The sequence below is a fragment of the Macrosteles quadrilineatus genome, unplaced genomic scaffold (assembly GCF_028750875.1).
Source record: "Macrosteles quadrilineatus isolate MER2022 unplaced genomic scaffold, UCM_ALF_1.0 Scaffold_6__1_contigs__length_79288215, whole genome shotgun sequence".
In the NCBI taxonomy this organism is placed as follows: domain Eukaryota; kingdom Metazoa; phylum Arthropoda; class Insecta; order Hemiptera; family Cicadellidae; genus Macrosteles; species Macrosteles quadrilineatus.
The window spans coordinates 57,839,039-57,856,132 of record NW_026542599.1 but is presented as its reverse complement, the minus strand read 5'-3'; the positions used below and the strand labels follow the sequence as shown (position 1 = coordinate 57,856,132).

At 34.5% G+C, this 17,094-nt stretch overlaps 3 protein-coding genes across 3 annotated transcripts in view; 2 read left to right on the top strand and 1 right to left on the bottom strand.

Moving 5' to 3' along the window:
- The first annotated feature begins 388 nt into the window (after positions 1-388).
- Positions 389-5,678, top strand: LOC128997130 (outer dense fiber protein 3-B-like). Its single transcript, XM_054422713.1, has 4 exons — positions 389-494; positions 753-965; positions 4,809-5,007; positions 5,403-5,678. Exons 1-4 carry the CDS (start codon positions 482-484, stop codon positions 5,671-5,673), a joined length of 696 nt encoding a protein of 231 aa, XP_054278688.1. The 5' UTR covers positions 389-481; the 3' UTR covers positions 5,674-5,678.
- Positions 5,679-6,562: 884 nt separating this feature from the next.
- LOC128997045 (transient receptor potential cation channel trpm-like) lies at positions 6,563-13,992 on the bottom strand. Its single transcript, XM_054422625.1, has 4 exons — positions 13,442-13,992; positions 11,985-12,156; positions 11,341-11,472; positions 6,563-10,705 (listed from the first exon to the last, which is right to left on the bottom strand). The coding sequence occupies exons 1-4, from the start codon at positions 13,843-13,845 to the stop codon at positions 10,448-10,450; spliced, it is 966 nt and encodes a 321-aa protein (XP_054278600.1). The 5' UTR covers positions 13,846-13,992; the 3' UTR covers positions 6,563-10,447.
- Positions 13,993-15,025: 1,033 nt separating this feature from the next.
- The window catches only part of LOC128997547 (sorting nexin-24-like), a 5,517-nt gene continuing 3,448 nt past the window's right edge, over positions 15,026-17,094 (top strand). The window contains exon 1 of the mRNA XM_054423187.1: positions 15,026-15,121. Within this exon, the coding sequence (XP_054279162.1) occupies positions 15,026-15,121 (96 nt within the window). The remainder of the gene's footprint in view (positions 15,122-17,094) is intronic.

Genomic DNA, 17,094 nt, shown 5'->3' with positions numbered 1-17,094 from the left:
TTATAAATAGATTGTACTTAATGCATGGTTTTTTTAAACAAAAAATTAAAGTAAAGAATGGTTAGAAATATAGTACTGTAGTTTTTAAAACACTTGGTGTAGTGTAAGTACACACTACATCCTCCATGTATTAATACTTCAATGAGAATAAGACTTCCCTAGTTCCTTTTCACTGCATTTGTTTGACCTAAAATAAGAAACTTTGATATTTTTTTTCAAAAATGTGGTTATAAATATAGATTGTAATGAATGCATGGTTTTTTTATAAAAAAAAAAATAAACTAAAGAATGATTACAAATATAGTATAGTTTTTTGTTTGTTTTTTTAACTTTTGGTGCTATTGAAAATTGTTTACCTACTTTCACCAATGCAGCTGTTTTATTGGATATTCAATATAGATAGGTTATATTATTACTTTTTTAAATTTAGAGCAAAATTTAAAAAAAAACTTTTATTGTTGAAATTCTTGAAATATCTGAGATGGTTAAAGGCGGTAAGTTAATTGATAACAATTTGACTGAGCTCTAGAATTATTATAACTACCAGTACCTCTGAAATTATTTTTAGTTTAACACACGTACTCTTACATACTGTATGAGTCAAGTACCTATGTTGATGAATGATTGTAGAATACAACTCATCAAATTGTTCTTGTGAAAATTAAGCAATCATATTTTGGTCAATAATTTATTTTAATTTCCATATTAGATGATGGTTAGTCAACTTAAGTTGGTAAATTATTGCGTTGCAGGACCAGCACCTAATGTCTATGCCCTTCCGACAACTGTAGGAACACGAAGGCATGATCCTACAAAGCTGATGGGTCCAGCATTTTCCTTCAGACCAAAGCTAGAACAGGGCAAGTTCAGCTTAGGTCCTGGACTCTACAATATTACTGGAAAAACTAGACATGGCCCAGCAAGAGGCCCAGCGTATACAGTTAGGGCTAAACTTCCAGATCTGAGTGAGTTATGTTTTAAGCCTTTGAACTTCAGAGTTTTCATTTATCTAAACTACACCTCTCCTACTTTTTGTATAGTGTTTAACACAAATATTTTAAGAAAAATAATTGTTGAATAGTTTTTGACAGACACACAAGCAAAAAGTTGAGAAATGCTTTGAGTTTGAGGCACAATACAGAGGAATCAAACCTTTTGTTGACATTCACCCAATCTATGTTTCCTTTTAGCGAATTTCCCATATAGGGAATAAGCTACGGTATTTATTAAGTGGGCCTCTACCAGCTCTTCTACAGGCAGATGAACTCCTAATTAACTTCATGCACATCCATGCAAACCATCAGACTTGGTCGAGATAGATTCTACATTCTACCCTCCATCTACCATACTGTCCTCTTGTAAAGAGACAACTCCAAAAATTCATGGGTGGATATGTCTGTAGTCAATGATATGTCATAATTGCTGATTTATCAGACTTAGGGACTACCTGGCCTGCCCTCTGGAGCTGCCCCTGTTTTCACGGGAGCAGGGAGGGTAAAGACAAACGGACCACGTGGGATATCAAAGCTTATTTATCAATTTATACATAGAATAAGAGTGTACACATCAAATTTTGAGCATTTATAACACGTCGAGTTTAGGCACGAAGTGTTAACTTTGAATGGGAAACTAGGTATAAAGATAAAGTAAATAAGGGAGGCCGTGACCCGGACCTAGCCGCACGGTCTCCCCGTGCTGAAGCGGTCACACGTGTGTCACACCAATAATCTGGATAGGATTATTGTAGAGTTATGATATGATAGAATGGTCTGGTATGGGTATAAGGTTTACTTGGACACTTAATATCATAGATGAAGTATATAACTTCATCTAACTTATGCTTATATTAAGTTAAATAAAAAATATAACTGTAGGGAATGGTTGATAATTACCAACTTGATAAATATCTGGCATCTGCCTCTAAAGTACCTAGGTTTCGAGAGTATGTGAAATCAACTGAAGTTCCAAATTAAAAATTAGTAATGAAATTAGGCAAAAATATTCTAGACCATCACACTATAGCTTTCACTGGAACAAGGATTAGATATGGCCAGTTTTAAATTTGCTTACTGTATTTTAAAAATCCAGAGATATTTTCATAGTGAAATTAGTTGAACTCAGGGCCGATTTACCGAACAGGCACGTACCTAGGGCGCGAGGCAATATTGGCTTTTTGGCTTTTTTCCCACGGTAGTATTGACATAATTATTACCTTCCATGATTGCGGCAATATATGAACATATCCTGCGGTCGTGAGGAGATTATCATCGTCTCGCGGCCCCCACAATCGTTTGTACATAGTAATCGCCTCCCATGATTGCGGCAAAATGGTAATCATTTCCTGCCATCTTGCGGAGATCATCATCGTGTTCCGCAAAATTCTGATCTTTCCCCGCAGTCGTGTGGACATTATTATCGTCTTGCGCAATCGCGGCATTCTGATCATCCCTCACGGCCATGTAGAAATCATTATTGTATCTCCAGCGGTCCTGTAGAAATTGTAATCGTCTCCCACGGCAGTGAAAACATCGTAATTATTGTTTCCCGCGGTTGCGGCAAAATTCTTGCTGTTTCCTGCGTTTGTGTGGACATTATCATCACGGCAAATATTACGATCATCCCTCTCGGCCGTGTGTAGACATATTGTCGTCTCGCGGTCACGGAAACATCACTGTTGTCATTCGCGATGGCGGTAAATAGAAAATTCCAGGTGGATATACAAAATTCACGCGGTCATGAAAATGTGTTTCAATTGAACTAGACTGTTCAATTTACAATTATATTAAAGTTATTGTCACGACCAAACACACTATAATCCATAAGGCTGGATTGGTCGTGAAAAAACCCGCGATGGTCGTGAAAATTTGGTCGTGACATTACGTGTTATTTGGCTCTGTTCTGGCGGTAGCCCTGCACCTCATGTTCGAGGATACAAAGTGGACTTCTAGGTTAATATAGCAATTGAAATATCTTATAAACAAAAATTAACACCATGTCTACTTTATCGAATGACTACGTACGGTCATGGACACACCAAAATTACAAAAAACACAATCTTTCCTTTATTAATCTTGTAATTCCTCCTTTCAAATCGAAACGACCGGCACTACAATCCTGGCGTACACCCAGAACTAGTCTCTAAAACCAACTGACTCCATCGACGCCAGGCTTGCCACTGTCGTGCTCCAAAGTTGAAAATTTTTCCCAAATGGTCGTGACGCCAAATCAAGGGACAGACTTATTTTGTCATGGTAGTCAGTTTGCAATGACAATAAAATTATAATATGCTCCTTTTTTGTAAGTTTAATAACCATTGATGACATAAAAATATGGCTTTATATATTTCGGCATGAATAATTAGTCTAAAAACAGCTTGAAAGTTGGAAAATGTACCCTAGGGACACGTCATGGTCGTGAATTTCGAGACTTTAAAAATACGAAAAAAAATACCTAGAACCTATTAAAAACCAAATAAATGTGTGTAACATGTTGCCCCCGTCCCAAAAAATATTAAAACGCATAATAATTAATAAACTACAAATCCAGTATCTACGAAGTAAAAGGCCAGGGACATGAAAACGTACGTTTTTAAATTTTCACTCTAATATTCAAGAATTTTTTGTAATCAAAATCTCCTCTAAAACCTAATCTTCAAGGCTTCAAGACCCATATTATAAAATGGATCAATTCTATACATTAAAAAAATAACATTTTGTCTTGACCTTTTATTAAGTTCTCAAATTAAAATAATAAATGAACCATTTATACAAAGAATACCCGGGCCGCAGCAAACCTGCCGACTACGACAGATCCATTTGTCTGCAGTGGCGGATCCAGAGGGGGGGCGAGGGGGGCGTCCGCCCCCCCCTCGGGCATACATATACATATATTTTTTACTGCATGTAATACAGTAGTGCATACAAATTGCGTAAAATAATTTGTCACACTAACTTTGGACAAAGAAATGGTAAAAAACTGTGATTTAGGAGACTTAGTTTACACACATTTTTCGGAGGGGTACCCCCGAACCGCCCCTGACTCCCTGGTTCGCCCCCCCCCTTGTGACTGCTCTAGATCCGCCACTGTTTGTCTGAATTGATTTTCTATTAAATTGAAATAACATTAGGTTTGGTCAAAGACACTTTGATATGGTAAATTATTTGTTTTTTAATCTCTTTAAAAAGGTCTAGAGAAATTGGGAAATTTTGTGTTTTGAGGGTCAAAAATGAGAAAAAAACATTTTCACTCCATAAAACCCTGTTCCCATGGAACGATCATGCTGGTTCGCTAACTCATTCAAGTTTATCCCGCCTTACATCTTTAAACCAAATTTTATCAAAATTGGACAAAAATGTTTAAGTTATCGTGTTCACGGACACGCATATATAACATATATAACGCTAATCTCTCTATTTTTATATATATTTTATATACATATATAAAAGTTTGAACAAATGGTGTTTTTGGCCTCTGGGTGAAAAAGTAAATCGGTCTCGGGCCTATTCGCCTAGGTCTACCGTGCCGACTACAGGTAATAGCTACTTCCCTATAGGGAAATTCGTTAAAAACGTTAGGCTATACCAAATAGTCAATGCTTTTATAGCAACATAGGTAACAAAGGTGTTCCATCAATTCTCTTGTATGTTATTCAAGTGCTTATCCTACACATCATCAAAGTTTCCTAAGACTATATTTCAGGCGTTACCGTGCAAAACGACACACATAATGTCATTATTGAGAGACATTGGCTTAAGTTCATTTCAATAAATTTGTTGTTGAACAATTCTTAATCCATATTTTTTTCACAGGTAGACATTATGTTCCTGCCCCAACACAGTACCGTCCTGAGAAATATCTCCATCAGAAACATAACCCTCCAAAATTCACCATGGTTGGACGAACCAAACCTCTGAAACCTGAGTACATTCCAGCACCCAACACCTACAAATTACCCTTCAGATTTGGACAACCGGAGCCCAACAAACATTACCATGGTCCTTATACAATGTATGTATGCAAGTATGAATGGACGATGAATGAGTGCACGAGTGTAGGATGAGTGGCACGATCTTGTAGTCTTGTTAGTGACAAAAGGCCCACATGTTCCTTAGACACAGCTGTTAATTAATAGCCCATACAGCCAATGGCAACCGTACCAGTACATTAGGTTCAGAACTTCCCATGTTGCTTGTGTGTGTGTGTGAATGAATATCGTGTATCTTGTGGATGTAATGTTGCAAAATGATTAATAGTCAAGATTCAAGAATGTTACCTATAAAAAACTACAGTATACTCGGTTTTAAGACTGACAAAGAAACCACTGGACACAAAAAATCTATATTTAAATAGTATAATTTTTTATCTCTACTACGACCTATTTATGCAATTAAAATTTTTTTTAGGGGTGCAAGAATTAACACTCCTAATAAAGTTGGCAACCCAGCTCCAAACAGATATGGACCTGTAGCTCCAGATATTTATAAACCTGCAGCTGCAAAATATACAATGAGGGCAAATACATCTCTACTGAAAAACAGAACTCAGAAACCAGCTCCAAACAGTTACTTTCCAAAACTTAAAGGCAAAGAGAATCCATCAAAATTTTCATTCCGGCAAAGAGACGTGGATGGAAGGGTAATTTACTTTACTATTGATGACATTAAACAGCGTTAGTAATATTGGCAATTCACTCATTGTGTGTCATTGTTCTTTATTTATTAGTTTTGCAATAAGTTAACAATGGGAAAAATTCTTTTTACCAAAAACATCCGACTATTCAAGGTTTCAGGATTTTTTTCTAGGACAGTTGAGTTTGGATTTTATTTTCTAAAGCGTTTTTTAACGTTTGTTTAATATTTAGTAAGTCTAAAGGATCTTAATATGGACTAAACACTAAATGGCCATATTTAGTTTACAAGAACAAAATTGTAACATAAAACACTATGCACTAACCCAACTGGACAAAAAATACCTTAAATAGCTGATCCTCAATGACAAATTAATGAGACGAAGGTTTAATCCAAGGACTATTGTACTTTTCTTTTCTCATAGTGGCCTGAATTCTGAGAGGAAAATTCAGTGTCCAAAAGACTTCACAATTCCTCAGCTGAAATCAGTAGCTAGCAAAAGTCCCATTCACTAAGCTACACATCTTATGCTGCTGCGCATTCTGCATTCACGTTCAGCTTTAAATACGCATCTTGTTTCAGAAAATCTTGTGCTTGTTTCACATGCATCCTAAGACTATTTTCAAAAAATGTACATTCATACAATTTTAATTTTAATAATTTTATATAAGTAAGAAATATTGAAAAAAAAACATGATGTACACATGATGTGATTTATGTGAGTAAAAAATAAAAAGAATTTTATTTTAAGGGATTAACATTTCTTGAGTTGGTCCCCAGGGCCCAGGGCTCAAATCTTGCCAATCACCAATGGATTTTATCTGATAATGCTCTGGGCTAGAGCCAAGCGTTTTGTGATGAAAAGGTGGGATGAATTACAAGAAGAAAAAGAGTTTGACATTTGACAAACAAGGTCAACAAAAAGGCTTATGGATTTTCCAAGTTTATTGAAGACAGGTTGATTGTCAAGAGTAGTAAAGTACACTGTACATCAGGGTTTGATGGAAACAGTCTAGAGTATTGCTAAGGGGCTAAGTCATAGAAAAGATATCACAAAACAATACAGAATAGAAACTTATTGGCAATGATACCCATACAACGATAGCAATCAAATTACTTCACACACCTTGCTTCAGTTACATACTTGTAAGTTTTTAATAACATTGAAGGTTACATTTGTCTTATTTCAAGGTGGATGTAGTTTTTGAATAATATTCATCAAAACTGGATGGTAAAATAAATCAAATTATAATATAAAATTATATTGCATTGAGTACCTTATATAACAAGGGGTTTGTTTTTAAAACGTTTCTTCTATATTTTTTGTTATACATTTTTTTTCAGAAAAAAATGGAATATTACATTTAAACATTTTAATCGAGGGCAACACATTTTAAATTTACTTTTTCAATTGATTATCATAATAATACATCTTGTAATTTTACATGGGAAAATTATATTCCTGAATTAATTGTTCTAAAACTATATCAATCATTCTTACCAGCAAATAACATAAGTTACTAAGCTTGTTTTTTTACTGATACTTAACACATTCAATCAAAGATAATGTTAAAACATTTCCCTAGAGCAGACATTAAAAATATTAATAAATTACTTATATGTTTTTATAAAACTAACCAATATAAATAACAAGTCATGCTGTTTTGAAATTAGCCTTAACAGATTTGAAAAGTAGAACAAAATTAATGTTGATATGAAAAATATCTTATTATAGTGAGCTACGTCTATCTTGATAAAAATTTCATGCAAACACAATTATTAGATAATAGATATATTAAAATATACGTTCACAATCACAAATAAAATATTTTAGGTCACAATGTTTTGTATCTACAATATTGCTTAGTTTTATTTATATAACTATTAAAATTTAAGTACATAAGAAAGTTACCTTAATAACTTGATCAATACAATTTATGAATAGCTCAAATGTATTTAATATACCATTCAGTTTTATATAAAATAAATTATGGATCAACTGATATATAAAGTAACATTATTCAATTTATCAGTTGTCTTGGAAAAAAAATCAAACGATATGTGCTTTAAAAAACTATGTTTTAACCCTACGTACAAATAAAAGTTAAAAGTTATTACATTATCCACAAACATGAAATATACTCAGTCTTCCAATTATTGTTTTTATTGCAGTTTTAAAAACTTAAAGTATTGCTTGACTAATATTGTCAATTTGTATTTAAAAACTGATTTATGTACCAACACACTCTCATCTTTAATAAAGTTATAAAATACAAAATCAAGATAAAAAAATGTTAATTAAATTTTATTTGAATGTATTTAATACATTTTTTATTGTGGTCCTGACCTATGGTTAATAAAACATGATAAAAACTATAAAACGAGAAGGAAAAACATGGAACAGTTGATTGGAGGCAATAGAAAAACATCAATACTGTAAAGAGCTAGGTGTTATACAGTGTCTATAAACATTACAAATTAATGGTAAAACAGAATTTTTTTATGGCTTTCAAATTTGTAAAGCTTTCCTCAACATTCAAAAAGGTTGGAAATTGATTGACACACTCCTCTGAGTGATGACAAAATTTGAACCTTTTAAAAATTCTGATTTTTATTTAGGAGATTTCTACAGCTCGATCTCGTCTCCCCAGATTCTGTGCAAGGAATTTCTTATCTTTACAAAAAATATGGGCCAAGATCATGAATATGAGAATTTACACAATGGCACGAATCTCACAAATCATAGGTTTAAAGCCCCATCGGGGGAGGGGACATAGTTTGCCACATCGGGTCCTGTTTAATTGAATCTTACGATCAGAATAGTAAAATAACCTATGCAGTAATACTGTTTTTTTACTTACCATAGGCCTACTTGTCAAGCATGTTGATATACAAATACGATCAATTAATATTTTAAAATTATTTATAAGCTGTAATTATTTTGAATATACAAATTTGTTTAGGAAACCACCATTATTTATATGTTTGTGTTTGTTTGGGGCTAGATTGAAAGGTTGACGTGAAGTCCAGCATTTGTTTCCCAACTAAACGATGTTGCATTGAAGGTTCATAAAATCTCATGTCTTACATTACAATATAATTAATCTACCTTTTAGGTTTACACATAATAATATTGTATTCACATATTGTACCCTAGGTACCGTGCGGCTATAAAATAAAAAAGTCAAACAAAAACATAGATTGTTAGAATAAAAACTACATATCACAAACTTAGAGTTTGGTCATCATAAAAGATAAAAATTACTATACATACTAGTTTTAAGTCTACTGACTATGCTAAATAAAAAAAAAACAATACATACACAGCTAATCCTTTAGAAACATAAAGATATATAAAAATACAAACTGATATAGCGAAAACACAGTAGAATTGAAACCAAGTGTACGTAAATTTCTAATATTATCCACAGTTGTAATAAATTAATAAGCTAAACAACAAAAATCTACATTGGTTTTCAGTTCTACTGTTGGATAGTTGGTCCCAAACGGGCAATCAACATTCTATTCAGTACAAATCTTTTTAACTGATTAAATAAACTGTTTTGTGTCCATGATTATAAGTAAGTAATCAAACACTCATGCAATAGAAATGGATCACATTAGGCCGCATTCAACACATAAATTACATCACAAATCAACTTTTTGGTGTCATTTGACGCAGTAACATCAAAATTATATTATTTAAACGACAACCTTTTATTGATATACTTTGGTTTGTCCCAAGTAACAAATCTCTAAACATTGCTTTGGTACAAAGTAGATTTTGTAGACTGATACATTTGACTGTAAAGCTACAGCATCACTGTACAGTTACAGTTTATATAATGCAATGGTCTTGCTTGGTATGATCCTGACTTCAGCACCTATACAATATGATATGGTGGTGTGATATGGAAGTTTGTTTTAAGTTTTAATAAATTTAATGAAAAAAAATGTCTTTAAATTAAAACTGATAAATCCAAATTTCAGTATGATATAGGCGTTTGCAGTACTTTCAGGATTTGTATAGGTTGATCAATAAGAACAAAATATGTAAGAAATAACATAATTTTGCACAAACAGGATAAAAGGTTTTGATGTACTTCCCATGCAAATCAAATGCTAAAAAATAGGTAACCTTCATGAAAAGATTGTGAGAAGAAATCTACAATCTTAAAATTTAAAAAAGATACTTTATTAAACATATTCATTATGAAATTTTCATAAAAATTAAGTTTACATTATATTGTTGAAAAAAATGTAAACAGCAAGAAGAGGTTGAATAAAAAACAAAAACTTTTTAAACAATACTTAGGTGAAACTAGAAAATGCTATAAAACACTGAAATATAATTGGCAAAGTCTCATTCAGAGAGAAAAAACTTACAGTGTTGATCACTATTATTTACATGTAATATATACCGATTTAATGATACAATACACTATACACAACAATCTTAAAAATATTCTCGATAAAAATATTGTGCATTATATAAACAGTAACGACTGATTAAAACTAAACAATCATCAATTCCTAACGGTCCGATAGCCACCAATTAATGGTAAAAACAGGTGTTTGACCAAAGGCTTAACACCTGACAACTGCAGGTAGCGGACTCTGAGAAGTGGAAGTGGAAGTGACGTCTTAACAAGTGCTCAAAACTTTGTCAACGTAACAAAAATCCAATCCGACATTTTTCAACTGCATCACAATAGCAACTTAACACAAAACCAATCCAAGATGTTTCAACTCGCAGACTCGCAATCATCAACAACAGTTGGAAATGTTGCAATCAACACTTGAATTCATTGAGTTTGAAGTCAACACATGGTTTCAGGATTGGGAACTAGACTGTTCTGACTGTCCGATAGCCTCTTGATGCTAGAAGACTCTACACTTAGTTTGGTGGATCCCGAGGGTACTTCCAGTTCCCCCTGTGCACCACAGTCAGACACCCCTGTGATTGTGGCCGCTCCGTCGCCTGCTGCAGTGATGTTCTCCTCCAGACTAACAGCTTGAGAGAGACAAGGGGTGGGGATGTCGCCCTCTATGGCACTTGCTCGTCTCAATGGCCGTCCCTGCAACAATTAATTAATAAATTACTTTTATTGGTTTTTGAGCCTTACACATTTTTCAATTTATTTATTTTTGTTTGGGGGTTTCGTTAATCTTTATATTGTTGGCAATGGTTATGTCTTGTTTTGGATTAATGAAAATATTAATTTTAAAGCCTTGTCCACACCTAAAAATTTGTTTTCAGAAACATTGTTTGCCAAATGCATCCAAAATTGTTTAAATTTGTTTTCATGATGTTTGCACTTTTCAGACTTTTTCAGTTTTTCCACAAAATGAAAAACATGCACACAAGAAACAAGTGCTTCACATACTTCTAGTAGCCTACTATCCAAGTGAATTCACACACTGTTGAGCGCTACGCAATATTTCTATTTCAAATCAATTATCAATTATTTAAGATGGGGACGCCACTAGGTGCATATTTTAACCCAAATATGAGTGAGGATGAGTGACAAGATCTTGTAGTCTTCACAGCTAACATTCTGCACACAAATTTCTTGATTTATATTTATATTATTGGAAACAATAGTTTTTATCAAATGGGGATAAGATAAAGAACACTTTTTTGGCAGAATTGATTTCTAAAACACAGATGTTAGCAACTTAAATTCAATTTGTATTCTATTATGACTCTTACCTGTCCCCTATCAAGACTATGGTCAGCTGTAAGGAAGAAGGCGTTGTTGTGGAATTTATCGTCGCTGTCACTTCGCTGGAATCTTGTTTGTATCAAACCCTCCATCAGTAGATAATCGCTCTCCTCTGCATCCTGGACAAATCACGATCACAAATGAGAAAAGAAATCGTAGGACGGTTGGTTACTGTATGTGTAATAATTTAATGTTTATTTCACTAAGGTCAAATTTATATCAGTGTTATTAGGTTTCTGTGATTGTAGCTCTCTGTGATATTGACCTATGAGTTCTGAAAAGCTTTCATAATATACTCACAGTTTACTCTTGGGCACAATGCTCTTGAAACTTGAAGGTATGGAAAATTTGCAAGTTAGCTGCCTACCATGTTGACTCTTTTCTTCTTATCCAATAACTACATTACGCTAGCCTATTTATCATGGCAATCATTATTGTTGACAAAACAAAGTCATTTACAATATTGTATAGTTATTTTAAGTTGAAATAAATAAATAAATTGACTATTCATGGCTATTAATTTACTACGATGGCTTAAATAAAAAAAAAATAAACTTTTGTCTGTTTTGTAAGAAATTCAATGGATTTTGTAATGCATGGCAGATGCTTAGTTATAAAGTTTCTACACTACCTTGAGATGTTCTTTCTCCCAGACCAATGCCATCTCTGGGTTGGACATCTCGGAGTGGTGTCTGGAGCGATGGGTGCTCGTAGAAGTCTCACCTATTCTGGGTGGTGACAAGAGGCGAGGGGAGCGTGGCGGAGACAACAATCCACACAGTGTTTCCAACTCATCCGTGATGCTGTTACAACACAAAGGATAACATTTCCTATACACACATATAAACACATTCTATTCCCATGTTATAGTCAAAACCAGTTTTAGACACAAAATTAATGTAGTTAAGCATCTTAGTGTGGAGAAAAGGGAGAAAATAGAATTGTAATGGAAGCGTATTCTGTGATTGGTTTATTCAACTGTGTTCTATTTGAATACAAATAATTAGTGATAGCTGATCCATAATTATAGATTTATTCCCTGGTATCTAAAAGTCAATGATGCAAACCTTCTTTCACACTATTTGGTTTTTGCCATCTGATTAAAAACCAACATATTCATTTTTAGTAGTGTTAAGGAGAGCATGAGAGCTTTCACATTACACGGTTACAGCGACGGTGAAGAACCGTGCCGTCTTGCAGCTGTCTACTGCCATTGAAGCGGACGGTTGTGGCGCCATGCCTGTGCTTCAGTGGTGCATGGAGTGAAAGACAAGCTTTCAGGCTGCTTGGTTTTTAGCCGCTTGGGAGCCTATCAGATTAGATATAGACATACTTACAGAGCCAACTCAACAGCGTCAGCTTTTTATTGCACTGATCATTGTTTACGATTTTGCATGTCAATTGGACAATATGGTCAGAAACCGTGTAATGTGAAAAAACATACCATAGTGTGTGAGGAGACCTTATATAAGAAATTTACAAAAAAGAAATATCTTTAGGTACAGAAATTCAGATTTGAATTTTATAGAGTATTATAGTAACAAAAATTAAGTTTAATTACTCATAATTGAAAAAATTGTGTAAAAATCAAGATACTAGATTCAAAAGTGTTGTACTGAGTTGCGGTGAAATATGTTGTTGTAGTTGAAAAAAACAAACAAAGAGTCAGGAAAAAATTACAAGTCATAGATATATCAAATTGAAATCACTTTCTTTGACTTTGAATCATAGGTCTAGATGATGGAAGCACTTCCAAAACTGCAGCTGTCCTGTGGATGATATAAAGCTGAAGAAAAATGACAAATTTTATAATGACTATAGGCCTGTAGGAAACATCTTCAACTCATACCTTCCTTGGTTGAAAATGCTGTCAGTGAAGTATTCTAATGTTTTTTTTTATCTTGAGTCTGTTGAAAATCTTTTCCATCCAGGAAAGCCTGCTTTCCTCACTAAAAATCTTAAATACCTAGGTTCTCCTGTTCTATCTTACATCCATAACCTATAAAAATATAACAGTGATAATGTGGAAGTAAAAGTTATGCTATTAAATTAGGTAAACAAAATTGTATCTAAAAACCACCAACTCACCTAGTATACTCTGTATGCATGGCCATTAGCATGCTGCGAGCACTGGGACCTTGCGGGGGGATCACTTTGATTCTCGGCTCCGCCCAAGTGACCGATCGCTCCACATGTTTGGCTCCAAGTGGCTCGCAAGTGCTGCCCTCGGGCTCCGAGTGAGTCTGGCTGAGTTGACGAGGGAGTAGCTCTGGAGGTAGGCCTGTGACAGGGGCTACCCCCACCCCTGCCACAGATCCTGCGGAGCTCTGTCTGCGTGCGATAGGAGGGTCGTCTACAACAACAACCTCGCCCACCTCACTGCTGGCTTCCGACACCTGTGTGACAGTGGGCGTTAGTTGTGTGGAGAGTTGGGGCGTAGTTATATGAGGAGGTAGTAGGCCTACAGTATACAGTATTACAACAATTGCCATAACCGATAAATCGGGCAAAGAAGTTTTGTATAACCTACTTTTTTGGTTAATGGATGGTTGGAATTTAAAGGCTACTTTGATTTAAAGAGATAACAGTAGTTTTTTGCATTATTGTACTTACTGTAATCTTTAAAAGAAGATTGGAAATTTAGGTGGTGATTGAAAATAGAATTTAACGTATCAAAATTACTTATTATAATTTTAATAATTGTTTGATTCAAAATTATATTTGAGCGGAAATGTTTAAAATTTTACAGATTACTTTGTGTTTATTTGTGAGTATAAATCAAACAGCTATAAAACACTTAGAGTTCAGATTTTTAAAATTTTCTTGAGTTGGTTAAAAATGTTTATAGTTCTAGGAGTCAAAATGTATGATGAAATAACCAAAAAATTATGTAAAATCACACAGACTGTTTGTGAAACAATAAGTATTGAAGATTGTAGCTTCCTGCGTGGACCCTCGGTTTGTAACAATTCTTTTGAAAATAAAGCACGTTTATCGTTTCATTCATTCAGTTACTGCAGTAATACATCAATCCTCCATATAGAACTGACTTGGCCTGAGCGACTACCACCTCTTCAATTGCACAAAAAAGTGGCTTTGCTCCCAGCGATTTGACAATGATCAGGAACTGAAAGATGCATTTACGAGATGGCTCAAGGTACTGGAGGGGAATTTATTTGAGGAGATTTAAAAATTATTCCATAGAAAATAATAAAATGAAATAAATCAATGTCCAAGGAAACTACGTTGAAAAGTAAGGGAAAGATGTACTTTTAAGATGTATATAATAAAAATGTAAAATGATGTTTCTACTTCCGTGTTTCATGTATAGAAAAACGGAGTTTACTTTCCGATCCACCCTCGTACTTCATTGAAACATGAGAAAGTAAAGTGTATTTCTTTAACAAGTGATGGTGGGATGAATAGTTATTTTACCAGGAAAAAGCCGTATCAAGAGCACCAGTACAACTGGCAACACAAATTTACAACAATAATCAGGGGTTTACCAAGGGGTAAACAGGCATCCAAACTGATGGTACAATTGGTGACAATACCATAACAACCATTTCATAAAACATAAGAACTTCAAGCTATCACCTCAAAAATTCCCAAACATCAAAAACAAAACACTTTTGGCAAGTTTTTAATCTAACAAAACAATAAAATCTGATTATGCAGGGTTGTCCTAGAGCCCCTGTTACAGGCAAGCGAGGTAGTTCAAAGACCAACATCATGGTTCTTATTTCAACCACTACTATTCTAGCCTGTGTGGGATGGTTATTCTTGTCATAGTATCAAAAATATATACAAAATTGTGACAGAAAATTGTCGCTCCTGTTAAGTATAAATAATGTTCTGTGATTCTGTAGAAAAGGGGACAATTCCTGTTTACTAGTGTCCGTTGCCGGATGTGTATACAGAATAGTGTTTGACATAGAGAGACGTGTCTACAAGTGGCTTAGGGAGAAGATTGTAACATTTGCACAACTGGTTTGGTAGCGTTTATCAGATTCCAATATTAAACCAGTGATAAAATTTGAAGAAAATTCTTTTGCTCATCTGCGTGTTTGAGACTTCCAGGTTGGCCGTGGTCCTTAATAGTCTTATGGAGATGTAACCTATTAGTTCAACAATACCCTTTGTTCAGTCACACCTTGATCTGCATGTGAAACTACCCCAACTTTAGTCACTCAAACGAAGCTGATGAACAACAGAAGTCGGCCTACACCATGGAAGGCATCGGGCAAATATTTAAGACCAATTTCAAACTCTCTTCACTCCTTGCAGACATTTCCTACATCTAAACACTTTACTCCATTCACATCCATTAACTTTAACAGCAGCTGACAACCAAGACTTCAGAAAACTGATCATAATACTATTCAAACTTGGGGGGGGGGGGGGCATCATATACTTTGCCATCACCCATCATAGTAATGACCAGACTAATCGTCCCATAAGGTGATGGAAACAGGCAAAAGTATAGTGAACGATGGCAAGAACCCAACGTTGGTCTCTGATTCGATCTGGATTTGGTTGAAGGGAGCTAAATTTACTTTAATTTATAGACAACCCATAAATGATACTGTACTAGTTAAATAAAAAAAAACTGGATCCATCCCAAAAGTGTTTTTCAGGGACTTGGGACTTACATTGATTACATATTTATTTACAGGTAAATTTCAAGAGAGTTAAAATAATATATAGCTCTCTTAATATTTTTTTAAACATCAAACATTGGAGGGTTAACACAGCCCACCACAGAGTTACAAACACTGCTGAAGATTAAGGGTTAGAGATAGTATTAGTCCAACAAAAAAAACTATACCTGGTTAATTTACATATTACACTACATCTTACCTAGCTTAAAGTCCAAACTAACAGGTATACAATCTTATACATTTCCAAAATACACAGTCTCAAAATACTAAAATTACCTTTTAAGGACCTCATAGGTACATATTCAGACCTCATTTGTTAGCAACACGTATGTCCAAGACTTAATACAACAGCAAAGAAATAACAGATACAAAACCAACTCACTAAAGAAAAGAGACCCAGCCAAAGATAGTACTGTGCTCACAAATTTCACAACATTTTGTTGTGAGCTACAAACTGCCTGAAACTCTTAGCTAGTGGTTGGTTTGTTTCTTTTTCCCAAAGTGCTTTTCCTAAAAATAATATGGCAAGACTATGCAATCCTGATTATTGGCAAAAGTTCTGTTTAACTCATCAGCGATCAAACATTTTACAGTTATTCTTTACGTATAGTGGCTTCTAGAAAAAAGTCTAGGAAGAAAAAAAAGAGCAACGTCCTTATTTGACGGCCCCGAGATCGGGTCCTGTAAACCAGGCTTTAACATGACCTAGTATTGCTACAGTAGAGTCCTACAACTCGGCACTCGATAATCCGGCAGTCTGGATAACTCGGCCATCACCTGGCTCAGAAAATTAGTGATATTTTGAGTCCGAGTTAAACATGGACTCAAGCCAGCTCAAGTAAAATCATTCACAACTCGTACCAAGGATTTTTTGTACTATATCTGATGACTTAATACTGACTTGTAATATTAAAAAAGGAGATTAAAAAGCTTAAAAATTGTATTGTCCTTATTTTTAACCCTAGTTCCCGATTACCTGACATTTCACAAACTCGGCACCCTCCCAGTCCACATTACGCCGAGTTTGCGGGACTCTACTGTATAAGCTTTAACGTCATACCTGCCATTTATCAATGTTAT

What these genes read in the sequence shown, in the direction of transcription:
- LOC128997045 (XM_054422625.1), bottom strand. Translation starts at nt 13,845, where the DNA reads ATGGCAATTGTTGTAATACTGTATACTGTAGGCCTACTACCTCCTCAT. An exon ending in GGGAGAAAGAACATCTCAAG is followed by an intron (nt 11,473 to 11,984) that starts GTAGTGTAGAAA and finishes TGATTTGTCCAG; the next exon opens with GATGCAGAGGAGAGCGATTA. An exon ending in ATAGTCTTGATAGGGGACAG is followed by an intron (nt 10,706 to 11,340) that starts GTAAGAGTCATA and finishes TAATTGTTGCAG; the next exon opens with GGACGGCCATTGAGACGAGC.
- LOC128997130 (XM_054422713.1), top strand. An exon ending in GGCTAAACTTCCAGATCTGA is followed by an intron (nt 966 to 4,808) that starts GTGAGTTATGTT and finishes TTTTTTTCACAG; the next exon opens with GTAGACATTATGTTCCTGCC. An exon ending in TACCATGGTCCTTATACAAT is followed by an intron (nt 5,008 to 5,402) that starts GTATGTATGCAA and finishes AATTTTTTTTAG; the next exon opens with GGGTGCAAGAATTAACACTC.